General features: G+C 41.2%; 1 protein-coding gene across 1 annotated transcript in view; it reads right to left on the bottom strand.

The window, feature by feature from the left end:
* RETREG1 (reticulophagy regulator 1) overlaps window positions 1-11,214 on the bottom strand; it is a 59,462-nt gene extending 48,248 nt beyond the window's left edge. The window contains exon 1 of the mRNA XM_027888423.1: window positions 10,971-11,214. Coding sequence (XP_027744224.1) covers window positions 10,971-11,197 — 227 coding nt within the window. The 5' untranslated portion in view covers window positions 11,198-11,214. The remainder of the gene's footprint in view (window positions 1-10,970) is intronic.
* Between the last annotated feature and the right edge of the window lie 3,231 nt (window positions 11,215-14,445).

The raw sequence follows: 14,445 nt of genomic DNA, 5'->3' as shown, positions 1-14,445 counted from the left end.
AAATACTTCTGTCTTGTAGAAGAATCAATAGCTATGCTTACTCAACATGGTCTATTTTTAAGCAATAACCAAAACAGACTCAAGTTCAAATTTTTTAAGTTCTGCAAGTGATGTGGAAGTAAAAACCATTACTAGAGACATAACCAAGATTTGTTCCCCCATGGAATTCTGCAGTATTTTTTAGTTTTTGGTGGTTTTTTTTTTTGGTTTTGCCTTTTTTTTTTTTTTCCTTTTAAGAAGGAGACTGTTACAACAATGTATAGAATTACGTATTTCAGATAATTACTTCAGCAGTTAACAGGGCAGCTGCATAGCAAGGGGGCAGAAAGCTCTGCTGAAGGCAGAATAGGACTGCAAAAAAAATGGTCCTGAAGTGGCACAGGACTCAGTTCCTGTTTCAGCACTGGCTGAAACAGGCACTCCCCGCATAGAAGAGGCCTTCACTCAGATGCTGTTCCCGGGGTGCGATACAGCCACCTGGCTTTGAGGCTGAAAGAAAAGCCTCTCCCCTGGACTGATGGCAAAAGTGGCCTCACTGTGAAGGGTGTTCTCTGGTTAACCTACAGAGCAGTCCAGTGAAAGAGCTACTGGAGGCACTAAGCAGGTGGCAGACCACTATGGAGTATGACTTGCAAACACTTAATTGTGTAAGAACCTGAGCAATGTGTTCTAACTGGACCTCATCTGATTAAGTCAGACTAGTTGACCTGCTGTTGTCCTTCCAGCCTATGTTCTTCTATGTAGAAAGAACATAAGCATGATGGATCCAAGCCTACTACTCAACTCCACTGTGGAAGACTGAAAAACCAGTTTTGGGAAATGAAACAGGAGAGCTATCAACTACTGGCCGTTAGGATAATTAGGCAGTGACTGCCCACAGCGGTCATGGAATTTTCAACCTTGAAGTCTGTCAAGACAAAACCCTGAGCAATCTGATCTGAATTAATATTGATCTTGTTTTGAGCTGGAAGTCATACTAGAGACCTCCTGAAGCCCCTACCAACCTGAATCATACCTTCATTTTATGACTATTTTTGTCTATTAGAAGGGGTTGGCAAATCCTTTTCAGTAAGACCTTAGAACTTTAAGGTATAACAGTTTCTGTTTCTGGGCCTAGTTATACTGCAGCTGGACTACGGTGATTCCAAACTGCACTACTAAGAGTCAAAACTTGAAAACTTCCACAATTAAACGCAGAATTTCTTCAACTGTATAATGATGGACTCTTTCTATTGTGGTTTTAAATTAATACATACATTGAGATTTTCTGGGAAAAAACCCCAAACAACCCACAATCGTTACGAAATTACACTTCTCTTCAGCATTTCAGTCACCTTCATTTCTTCCTACCTATAAAGTAGTATGAAATAATTTTCTTAAATTACATAATTCAACTTTTCTTAGCAAGTTATGTTTCCTTATTTATAATGTCACACAAATAAATATGCCTTGCTGTTAATCTCTACTGACTATTCAGAAGTAACTAAATTCAAATGTAACCTTTTCAGTATTTTGCCAATGTCCATATTTTCTAAAATGTTAAGTTCAAGAATCATGCTCTAAGAGTAAAAAAAATAATATCCTTTTGCCCAGTTTCCCATAGCTAGGAAGTTCAGATGGAAAAAAAGATGGGACAGCAAATACAAATGAGATTCCAATAGCAAAAGCAAGACGGTACATAGCAGAAGAGCAACACATTAAATGAATGATCAGGCCTCATCTGGTTACAGAGCTCCTTTACTTGCTCCTGGAGGTGACATTACCTAATATCACACAACCTATAGATAGAAAAGTCTTCTAAAGTATCTTGTCCTTGTTTTTTCTTCAGCTCTTTATAGTAGGGGGTGGCCATGTATCAATACTGGCAAGATACATTACCTAACATAACAAATCATCCACTGGATTTGATGTATCAAGAAGCAGCTACCTCACAGCACAGAGCACCTGGGACAATTGCCTGCACAAATCAGACTGTACAAAGGCATTCAAGTGGTACAAGCAAGCTAAGAAATTTCAAAGGTAAACCACATCATACAATATTGCAGTCTGTAAACATAATGAACTTTTATGGGGCATGACAAAAGTTATTTTTAATTGTACTCATGAAATACAGGGAAGGCACAGATCCATTAATTTTTTTTAGAAGTTAAATAAATAAATTTATCTCATTTTAGCTATTAAGGTATTTTTTTTACAACACATTCTAGAACTATGAATGATTTGCACTTTGTAAACACAAACCATATGAAAATATTTAATCAAATATTAAATGATTTAGACTATCAGCAGCCAGAGCTAGTTATTTCTAGAAAGCCTTAGCAGGTGCACTTTCAATAACCATCTATCCTTAGATGAATTCCCACATAATCACACAAGTAAAAGAAAGCTATGAATAACACAGATGTGAGCATGGAGCTTTACTTCACCATCAGCTTTTATGAGGCATTTATTGGCTGCATGATTTGTGGACTTTAGCTCCACACTCAACAAAAATGTATTTGCATCTTAAAACCAGAGCCCAAACTCTTCAGAGTAATTCTGTGGAGTTCTAAATGGCAAAGGTTGGTATACACTCGTTTCCTCATTAAATGATAAGCTGAAAAACCTACTGGCACCTTCCAGACAGTTTTCTATAGAACCAGTCTTTTTCCACCAGACACAGGTAAGCCAGACTGGGCTATGACGTGAAGAAGACAGAGAATTGCTCTCCCCTGTATAGATCAAATATTTCTAGTGCATTTTAAGAATATTGATCTGCTAATTTCAAAGGTATGTCTACTTCTGCTCTTACAGGGGACCATCCAACACTGTTTCAGACAAACACCTACAGTAAAGGCATGTAGGTTAGGAAAAGATGTGGTAGTAACTGTTTCCTGGTAGTAACTGTTAGTAACTGTTTCCTGCTTGGAGCTGAATGTAGGGCATTCTTCCATGCTTACTGCTGGAGTGATCAACACCTGTCTGCTTGCAACAAATTCTGATGATTACCTGAAGCAAGAGGTCTGGGGAAGAGGGTTAATTTTATCCTAAATACAGTATGAAATGCACTGCCCGAAGAGCATTTTTGAAATACATGACAAAGATGGTATCAGAAAGCTTGTGCCCTTACTGATCACTGGTTCAATCATTTTGTTTGCCCTCTTCTGAATCAAGAAGGAATAATGCATATTCAAATATATTTTATTTATAGGTAGTTCAAAGCTTTGACTTCTAAACGAAAAACCATCCCAAAGCAGGTTTGCTAATCCCACTTTTTATGTCTATTAAATTTACAACTTTCATATGAACTGCTCTGATACATTTATATGAATGTAAATGATTTTCATACTAAGCTTCTGTAAATACCAAAATGCAGTATCTACAAATATTAAAATCCAAGCCTCAAGTATTCAACACTTTGGAAGTCCAAAACTCAGTAATCCAGTGTATTTCCTGCTGTTCCTTTATTACCTCTTAGTGGTGTGGTATAATACTAGATAGCAACTAAGCTGCTCACTCACTTTTCTCCCACACTGTTGAGATGGGAAGGAGAATTGGAAAAAAGTAAAAGCCATGGGTTAAGAACAGTTTACTAATTGAAGAAAAGTTAGCAGTAGTAACAATAATAATAATAATTATTGTTATAAATTTTATGTTTTAAATGTTTTAAATATAATTAAAAAGTGACACAACAAAAAGAGAGAGGAATAAAACCCGAGCAAGACCAGTGGTGCACAATACCACTGCTCACTACCTGCTGACCAATGCCCAGCCCAACCTGACCAGTCATGGGCAGCTCCAGGCCAATTCCCCTCCAGTTTGTATACTGGGTAAACTGTGCTATGGAATATTCCTCTGGCCAGTTTGGGTCAGTTGTCCTGGCCATGCTCCCTCTGACTTCTTGTGCACCTGCTCCCTGGCAGAGAATGGGAAACTGAAAAGTCCTTGACTTAGGGTAAGAACTGCTCAGCAACAAGTAAAACATCAGTGTGTTATCAACATTATTCCCACATTAGATCCAAAACACAGCACTGTACCATTGTACCAGGAAGAAAACTAAGTCCTTCCCAGGACAATTGGTCTGTGCTGTCAAAAATTTTGGACGAAGCAAAGACTTATAAATGCTGTCTAGAAAACCTCCCCACCCCTCCAAAAAGCATAATTTGTTGAATAAAATAATTTCAAATGCACTTAGTCTACATCTTATGTTAATTCAAATTTAAAATATGCATACCACCACTCTGGGTGCCTGGCAGCTTGAACTCAGCTGTGTATCTGTTTACCTGAAAACCTGTGAAATGCTGTAATAGGATCCTTCTTAAAATATGTACATTAAAAATGTTTTAAATCACATCTACTTTAGTGGAGAAAAGTGTAAGCTTCTGTAAAGACATAAATTAGGAAGAAGTACCTTTTTTTTAGTTTTTTCTCTAAATAAGAATGCCATCCAATAATTTAGATATCCGAGATATTTCAAGCAAAATAAAATGGAGAGCAGTTGATTTGTAACCTATGTGCCCACTAGCAAAGAGTTTTTCATTGTGTAGTATGCAGAAGTCTAAAAATTCTATCAAGTTCATAAAAATTAAAAACAAAACAAACAAAAAAAACAGAAGAGGCATGATTATTATTCCAAAACTTGCATCATTTTCTTTAATTCTTCCTCTGTGAAGACAAAGAAAACTCAGCCATCAACCTTTTATTCAAAGAGCTTATTTGTCAGGTTTCATTCAAAAGATTAGGATCATATTTGTTCAGCCAGAAAGCACAGATCAAATCAGCTGTTCTTTAGAAAACCTTCCAGAACTTATTAGGAAAAAAGATTTTTGAATAACAAATAAATCTTTTGTCCAAAGAAACAGACTCCCACAAATCTAAACTACTATTACTTTGACAGCTACCTGTAGAAGGAGTAATTCTCTGGGAGGTCTGTGCACAGGTTTCAGGACAAAAGACAAAGACCACAGGACAATGCTAACTGAAGTTAACACCCAAGATCAGAATTCAAATTGCACATTCTCTCTACCCCAACTACAAGAAACTGACTCTTAAACTTAAAAATAAGTCTAAATAAAACCAAAAATAGTATAAGCCTCTAAGAAAAAAAGTATTGGAAAAACCTTTGCCATGCTTATAAACTGGTAAATTTGAAATTACATTGGTAGTCTGGGAAATAGGATTAAGTTAATAACAAAATGTCACATTGCAAAATTATCTCACACTTTTTGCAAGGAAACCTCTTGGGGAATGCTCTGCTGTTAGAATCATGTTTCAACATTTGCGGCTTGTGGATCAGATTTACTGCAACCTGTTGCACTAGATAGGCATATTAAAAACAAAGAACTGAGAAAGATTTTAAATGACCTAAACTACATACCTTCTGAGTCTATCATGGCATCGAATTCTACTGTTACATCAGTGAAAACAGGGGATGATATTTCCATGGAAGTTAAAATTATTTTGATTTAAACACATAACATCAATAACCTGGGTTCCTTTGTTTTTGCAGACACATGCCCACATGACCTTAATTAACCTGTACTCTGGCAAAGTACAGAAGAAATCTTAATCCCATTTTCTCATACAGTAGCAGCAGTTTGAGCAGTAGCACCTCTACCATGCTGCCCTAAATCTCCTTTTCTTTAATGCTCTCATTAGTCCTGAAACATCTACCATAGAGCATAGCATATCCCCTTAAAATGACCATTGTTCTCAGAATTCTACTTACTATTTGAAAGGTTTCATTATTTTGAGTTAATGTCTGAAGAAATTATAATTTCTCTCTTAAGACAACTGTTTTAGACACAACATAGATAAGTTTCAGCAAGACAGAATAAACCCAAGCTATGCTGCAATTCATCTAATCTCCTTTGTTTGAGATTTCCATCTTCCACGAAGTCCTCATCCCGGATTTGGTCCTAAATTGTTCAGTAATGCTCACTTTTCCTCAATTCCTCCACTACCCCACTTGATTTCTTTTCTGACCAATCCTGACTTCATCTTATTGGTCAAAAAATGCTGTAAACTTCCCAGGTTTTTATGTAACACTGTCTGGCTCTTAAACAATGTCAATTTTCATTCCTGTAAACCAATCTCTCACCCAAAAGTATCCAAACTGTCACTAAAAAGCTGTTAATGATTTTTAATTTTTTTTCTAATGAAATTAAATTAACATTCTGTTCCACTTTTCTACCTCCAAAGCCTTGAACAGTTTTAATAATTTGTACTAGAAAAGTGAACATAAGCTTGACACTGCCTGAGTGAAAACAAGCAGACCCTAAAATTATATCACAACTGACACTCGAATTTTATCTTTAGTTGAGGAAGAGTATTTTGAAATATCATCTTCGAGGAAGAAAAAAACCAACAAACTTTTTTTTTTAAGCTTGAAGAAACATCAGCAATTTACTGTACTGCAGCTAGGTGTAATAAAATAATCTCAGTACCAATACGTTAGAAAGCCTTGGTAAAAGGCAGCAAATTAAATAAGTTATAACTATCAGACAAGAAGAAACAAACTAGCAACCATGTAAGAAAGTCACTCAGGTGAAAGCACAGTGAATTTCAAAACAGCCTATGCAAGAACTTCTTTCTTCTTTTTTCTGATAATGAATGTATTATCACTACAAAAGAATTATGTCAATACATAACCTATTCTACTATCCTTACTCAAGGGATAGGAGATAAAAACTCATTATGGTTTGAGGCAGGACTATTCACTTGTGTGCTGTTCTGATACTTCGGTTCTCAGGAAAGTAATCCCAAAACAACTGAAAATGTATCCTAAAGATTTCTTGTAACAAAGACAGCCAAAGACTGAAATTTCCCACATTCAAAACCCCATTTGGCATTTGGTTGCTATAAGGAAAAAAACATCTTGTCACAGAAACATGTATGTATTCTCCTGACGTGGGAGGTATCACGAATTCAATACAGCGCTCTGAAGACCAGCATACCACAATCTGGCCTTAAAAAGTCAATATCCAGTCTTACTCCAACTCACTTAATTTTCATGCATTTTTCTTTATCTTTTGATTTCAGAGATTTATTTTATTCCAATTCTCACTTAATGCAGTTTGGTGATCTTCCTCCTGACTACCACCACTGATGAATTTCCCACATATATCCTAAATGGAAGTCAGTATTTTGAACCAAGGATTTTCTTCTTAAGGAATAAAATTTTGTCAGAATTAATTCTTTCTGTATTAATTTTGCTCGTATGCTCTCAGATTCGAGTGTGGTTTGTGGAAAGTATGTCTGAGAGGGAAACAAAAATGGATTCTGAGGTGAAATTACTGTGTGCCTGAATTAAAGCAATAGGGAGTAAATCATTTATATATAGCAACTTTCAATTTCAGTAACTGGACTCACAAAAAATGTCAAGTGAAATTAAAACCTGAATGCAGATAGCCAACACAATCCCTACAGTCTCTGTGAATTTCTTACTAATGACATCTGGTGGAATGCTGGTAATGGAGTGGCTGGGATGAATGAAAGTGACATGATCCTTGTAAAGGACTAAGTGAGTCATCCTTAAGGAAGGGATCACACACAGTGCTGAGGGAAACCCATAGTCAACCTCACAGCCCCCAGGCAGTACTGAAAAACACTAATGACCACAGCAGTCTTCTAGGAATAACATCACTAGCAAGACCACCTAATACAGATAAGACCAAGAAGAAAGTAACATTTTGTCACCAAGATGTCCTATGTGAGCAGCTCTACGGGGACCACATTTCCAGTGGTACCCACAGTCAGTGCTGATAGCGGGCAAAAATATGCAGCCAACTTTCTCATTCAAAACAGAACATAGTGACTGAACTTCTGGTACCAGCACAGTTTCTCTGCTCTTGAGCCATCACTCACTTTTTCGGTATGATGTGTGTAAAACAGGTGGGGGAAAACCAGCCTTGTTTTCCTGTGTTATTTTGACTTCAGTTTGCAAACTATATACAGCAGAAGAAACCATATTACATTTCAGATTATTAGGTGCAAAACAGTATATATTTAACCCTTGTTTATTTTAAAGATTTTCAATCAGGTTAATTTGGGGCAGGAGGTTTAAAGTTGTTCTTGGTGAATGAATAATGGAAGTGGCAACTGAAAATTGCTTTTTCAATAATCAGATTTGTTACTACTTTTACTATTCTCTTGTTAAGCACACCATGATAATTTGTTAGGAATGTTCAAAAAATTAAGGCAATCATAATGAAATTGAGTTAGTAAATTTCTTGTATTTACAAGAACATTATTTTAGTAGTAAACATCAGAAATGCATTTATCTATAGAACAATGGTTAAGAGATTTTCAACACAAAAGAGATTACAATCGAACATATTAAAAAAAAAAAGATTTTGTGACATCGGAGAAACAGTTCGCTCTCAGCAGCTCCCACTGCAACAGTTTACACATGAAGTGTTTTGAATGGCATACGTACTGAACTAACTGTGAGTAAAGCACAGTCCCAACAAAATTAAACAGACAGGAGAAAGGAACTACCATTACTTTTCCAACATTTAGAAAACTGTAAAATTAAGCCTCACTTCCCCTTCCTCCCTCTTCCACCAACACTGTTGCTGCTACAGTGAGAGGAGCCCCCCATCCAGCCATATCGACTTCTCAGCTTTGAGAAGTCCTGAGATTATAGGCCCTTCTCACTGGGAGTGAACCTATTCTGTAATGGGGATAGGGATACTTGGAGGCACATGACAAGAAAAGATGAGGCACATAAGCAGCAACTAGGAAACATTCCTTCTACCTAGGCTCTGGCCACAAAGCCCTGTTAGGAGAGACCTGACTCACAGCAGGGGCAGACACTTGTTCCCAGTTCAGAAGCAGTAGCGACTGAGTCACAACAAACTAGGCTGATGAGCTGAATCTCAAACAAGAAAAGGAGAAGGAGCAAACACATCGTGCTGCAAACACAACGCCAAAACCAAAGCAGAGAAATGTGACACTTCATTTTCAAAGTGTCAGATTTCCTATGTTTGCTAAGGACAAAGCTAAGACTGTTGTTCTTCAGTCTCAAACCACAGAATTTTACTGGTCAACATTCCTGCTCCTGCATTTCCTAGTTTGTATACACCTCTCAAAAACTCCCTGGCACTAGGACGGTGAGCTTCCTGCTGAGGTACAATACCACAAAAGTAAAATGAGCAATCCTTGCCCTGACTTGGATATTAGAAAGAAGTTCTTTACACAGAGAGTGATCAGGCATTGGAATGGCCTGCCCAGAGAGGTGATGGATTCACTGTCCCTGGAGGTTTTTGAGATGAGGCTGGATGTGGCACTGAGTGCCATGATCTAGTAATCACAGTGGGGTTGGATCAATGGTTGGACTTGATGATCTCGGAGGTCTCTTCCAATCCAGTTAATTCTATGATTCTATGATTTTGAGAGTAAGAAAGTAGAGAGAACTATGAATTTTGGTAAAATAACTTCAAATAGTGGTAACATAACAAGTTGCCAGTAAGACTACCAAATGAGACTTCCTATAGGCATTACATAATGCTGGAACTATATACCTTGCTTATGATCAAAGCTGGACAAAGAAGAGCAAATTGGTTGCCCAGCAGATACTATTCCTTGAGATGCAGAAATGTATTATGCTAGATGTAGTCCCTGCAAATTTTATCAGAGCCATGCGGCAAAGAAACATAAAGCTTTATAACTCTTCCAAATTGCTGAAAGAACAGGTGATCTCTGAAGTATGCAGAAAATTAGAGCAAAACCATGTTACCTTCTCAGTGAAAAGATTTACCGAGGATACCTAAGAGCAAGATGGATAATACAAGTCAACCAAAATTGGAAATAACACACACTTGCACAGAGATTTTTCTGTACAGCGCAAAGCCTCAGGAAGTTCTCTTTCCATGACTTTGATCTTATGTTTAAAGATCATGCTTGTTAGGGTTATAGAGAACTAAGTGGAGTTTGCAGCTAATCCCCCTATGTTGCTTGTTTGCCTCTTATTCACTCAAGGGGAAAGGAGGCAGTTCTAGCTGCAGGAAACACAACTCAGTCTTAACAGTCTCAGCAGTATGATTAGACCCTAATTATTAGGGGTATTATTAGAGCCCTAATTCATAAATCACTCTACACAAGCAACATTTTAGATCAGAAAACAAAAAACATAGGCATTGACAAAACCAAAGATCAGGGGAAAGCCCTGAAGAAGTTCCACAAGTTTCTTTTCCTATAGAAGTAAACAGAAGAGTCATGACAAACACAACAACGAACACATCCCTGTGTTAATTTCTGGGGTTTATTCAACAAAACTATCTGACTAGAAAAAGCTTAGTCAAAAATGAGAACTGGCGCACTGCAGTAACATTCCTGCTGTCCCCACTCCACAAAGCCTCCACTAACTAGGCCACTAATTTGGAAAATCACGTACATCCAACATGAACTCTGAAGCACTGGTCCAGGGCAGCAGCGCAGCTCTATCTATGGGCTCGGGGCCTAATTCCAGGAGGTTTCAAAACTCTGCAGAGAAATACGGGCCCACGGTTTATCTCGGCTGCGGGAAATGCAAGTCCCGGTGGGGTTTGGTGCAGCCACCCCGCTCAGCTTCGCTCCGAGGCTCCTCCTCATCATCACACATCATGCCGTGGGAAATGGGGGCAGAAGGGGCGTGTGTGGGGCTGGGGCAGACACCGATGATGAAAGACCCCGAGCAAGCAGATGCACACAGCCAGAGGGCCACGGCCAGACCCGGGGAGGCGGCTTGGGCAGGGAATGCCGCGGCGCAGGTGAAGCGAAAAGCAGGACCTTCCTTCCCACGGAAGGAGCTGGGGGCGGGGGTCAGCTCCCCGCGCAGGGCGGTCGGACAGGGGGGACAGAGGGGCAAAGGCTCCTCCCGGGGGACGAGGGAAGAAGGGCGGGGGGAGGAGACACCCGCGGCCGGGCGGGGCGGCGCGGGCCAGGCAGGAGCTCTCCCATCCCGGGGGGCGGTCCCGACCCCGGCCCCGGAGCCCGGCTCGCTCGCTCACCAGAAGAGCAGGTTGGCGCAGACGAAGCCGCCCAGGCTGCGGAGGGGCCGCTCCCAGCTCAGCGCCGCCGCGATGCAGCAGCTCACGGCCAGCCCCGTTTCCCCCAGCAGCGCCGCCGCCGCCCCGGCCCCGCTCGACACCTCCGTGCGCTCCGTATCCCCGGCCGCGTCCCGCTCCTCCGGGGCCTCCGGCTCACGGGGCTGCGCGGGTACCGCCGCGCTCGCCATGGCTCGGTGGCGGCCGCCGGGCTGCGGCTCGGCCGGGCGGAGCTGGGGCTGGGGCTGGGGCTGGGGCTGGAGCGGAGCCGGGCCGGGCGGGCGGCAGGGAGGGGGGCGGGCCGGGGGCGGAGCGCGGCGCTGCCCCCGCGTTACCCGCACCGCCTCCGCCTCCGCGCAGGTGCGGCGGGGGCGGGCCGCCGGCTGGGGCTCCGCGCTGGGAGCGGGCGCGTCGGGCTGTGCTTGCCTACCGTGCTGGCGTCGGCAGCTCCTGGCAGGCCCTCCCCCAGCCTGCAGGAGGGACCGCGTGAAGTGCGGAGGATTCCCGTTCACTGCTCGGGGAAGGCTGGGCAACCGTCTGCCTTCTTGATTCTAGAAAGGTGCGGGGTGAAGCCCGCCGGAAGATGTTTGGGCCGAGACTTGCCTTTCCTCTCCTCGTGTATATCCCACCGCCAAGGAACAGTTGGAGCACATCCAGAGGAGGGCCACGAAGTTGATAAGAGGACTGGAGCACCTCCCCTACGAAGACAGGCTGACGAAGTTGGGGCTGTTCAGCCTAGAGAACACGAAGTTGAGTGCAGAGCTCATAGCAACCTTCCAGTGTCTGAAGGGGAACTCGTGGTCAGGAACCGTAGTTCTAGGACAAGGAGTAATGGGTACAAATTAAAAGAAGGGAAGTTTAGGTTAGACATTAGGGAGAAATTCTTTACTGTGAGAGGAGTGAGACAGTGGAACAGGCTGCCCAGGGAGGTTGTGGGTGCCCCAACCCTGGCAGCGTTCAAAGCCAGATTGGATAAGGCGTGGCAGCCTGGTCTAGTGGGGGGTATCTCTGCCCATGGCAGGGTGGTTGGGACTAGATGATCTTTAAGGTCACTTACAACCCCTTAACATTCTGTGATTCTGTGATTCTATGGTAGTAGTCCCCAAAATCCTAAAAAAATAATGGAAGTAAGCTGCTGTTGTCACAGTGCTGGGAACTTCTCCTAAGACCATAAAGGAAGCTACGAGAATTAGATGGCTTATATCTTTATCTTAATTATTCAAGAAATGTCTTTGAAAATCTCTACCATGCTGTCCTGTCATCTGCACTACTACCTATCTAGCCAGCTCCAGGTGGAAGCGTGACTCTATCTGCAAGCTGATGATGTGCGTAATAGGTAATGTGATTATTGGGAAGCTAAATTCTGGGGAGTGCACCTAGTGAGAAACATCACTCGAGCATCTGTTGCTGAATAGGAAGAGCCAAAAATTTGAACTGGTGAAGGTGTTTCACAGTGTAAACTGCATAAAATCAAATAAATTTTTACTGCAAGAGCAGGAATAAGAATTTTGGATTGGGAGTTGACATCTGTTTCTAGCTTAATTGAGCAACCTCCGTTAGAATGGTTTTTTAAAGGAGTCATAGTCACTTGAAGGTCAACATCTTTTTTTTGTTTTTTCTTTGAAGTAAAAGAAGACAAAATAAGATCACAAAATTAAGTTGTAACATTGACTGTGGATTGCCGTTCTCTTGCATGTTTCCACTAGATAACCTTGGGAAGGAGTTATTCTATTTCTCTGATTCCACACAGTCTCTGTAGCATATGAATTTTACCTGAGAGGAAATACACAGAATGTTGTTCTACATAAGCAAATAACATTTTTTTCTAAAGGACATTTTAGTTTTATGCTGATGTGTAGTACTACTATACTCTTACGTGTAAGAACCTGGAGCCAGGCGGACCTGCCTGAATAATAAGCCCAGCTAAAATGTGATAAAGTGTTGTCTATGAAAATCTGAGAGAACAAAAGGAAAGAGACAGGCTCCCCTAGTAACCTAAGACACAGCGATGGAAAAGAAAGGCTCTAAGAAGAAGTCACAGCAAAGCTGGAGAAACACTTTGTTCTTTGCTTTGGTTTTGTGCTGATGAATAAAAGTTTGTCCTAAGAAGACTTAGTCAAAACAGTGTCCTCCCTGTGTTGGAAAGCAGGCAGATGTCTCCTGTGTGTGCAAGCAGCTGTTTACAGTTACTGAGCACTTCTGGTGCCACTTGGGTGTCTGATGGTTCCCTAGGATGAGTGGTGGTTGGTTGCTGATTTCCTGGTTTGGGGAGTGGGAGCAGAGGGAATTTTAGCAGGGAATCTTAACAATCCCCAGGAGTAGAAACAATCTTCTTGCAAGGAAGAAGAAGTAGGGAGATAGTCACAAATGGGGGAGTTTCTCCTATACTTACCCATTTCTTTCTTCAGGTCATTGTGGGATGCTGTATTATCCATGCCAAGCTGCTGTTCTAGTGAACACTACTCGTAACTTGTAAAAACCATCCCCAGCTTAGCCAGTGGCAAATTGCTTTCCCTTGCTAGCATTCAGTTATTTCAGTAATGTGGGCTGTCTGATCCAGCATCCAAGTCTAGCTAACTCCAAACAGTAAATAAGTAAGCCTGGAAAGGAGTCAGGTGTTCCTCATGCACTTCTAAAGTGAGCATGGGATAGTTAGATTCAGAAAGTGCACTGGGGTTAGAATGTTAAAATATGAGTTTAACCAACAATGGGAGAATGGTAGTATAATCCTGTGGCCTGAAGGATTATAAGAATGGCAGATTTGAGGCAGTCCTCCCTTAGCAGTATTCTACTTTTTTAAAAAAACATTTGAGGATGATTGTATGTTGTGTGTTTCCTCCCTCACTCCATTTTTTACTCTGCCACACTCCCTTCAGAAAAGTGGGGATGGAATCTGGGAGGGGAGAATGAGGTGGGGTTTCAGTAGAATACAGATATGGGAACTCTTCTGGATTTTGATAAAAGTATTCTAGATTACTGGCCTTTGCTTTCCTGACCAATACCATGAAGGATATGAACAGAAACTAGTGAAAAGTTCTTCCAGAATATGTTTTGTAATTGAACTAAACTTAAAAAAAATGCTTCAAGGGTTAATGAATGTCAGCTCTCTTTTTTTTTCCACTGCTGATTGTTCTTGAGCTGGGTTTATATGAGTGAGCTTACCGAAAGCACACTGGTATAAACATCAGTGTGAGAGAAGAAATGGCTGCTTCCTTCCCAGCCATTGAAAGTTTAGATGTCTATTTCAGAAAAAATAGTACTAAATAGGTTGTCTGGCTTTGATCTTCCTGTGCTTTGATGTTTTGCCTGCCAGGGTTTGTGCAGTTTGAGTTTGGGCTGAGAAAAAGTGGGAGTAGCACCCAGTACACAGTTGCATGTATGAGCTGTAATGCACAGAATTAGGTTAGGAACTGTAGGTCTGGTGCCAGGGACTACAGTG

The sequence above is a fragment of the Empidonax traillii genome, unplaced genomic scaffold (assembly GCF_003031625.1).
Source record: "Empidonax traillii isolate 1590-97213 ecotype Southwest subspecies unplaced genomic scaffold, ASM303162v1 scaffold238:size1398292, whole genome shotgun sequence".
Taxonomy (NCBI): Eukaryota; Metazoa; Chordata; class Aves; order Passeriformes; family Tyrannidae; genus Empidonax; species Empidonax traillii.
This window is presented reverse-complemented; position numbering and strand designations above follow the sequence as displayed.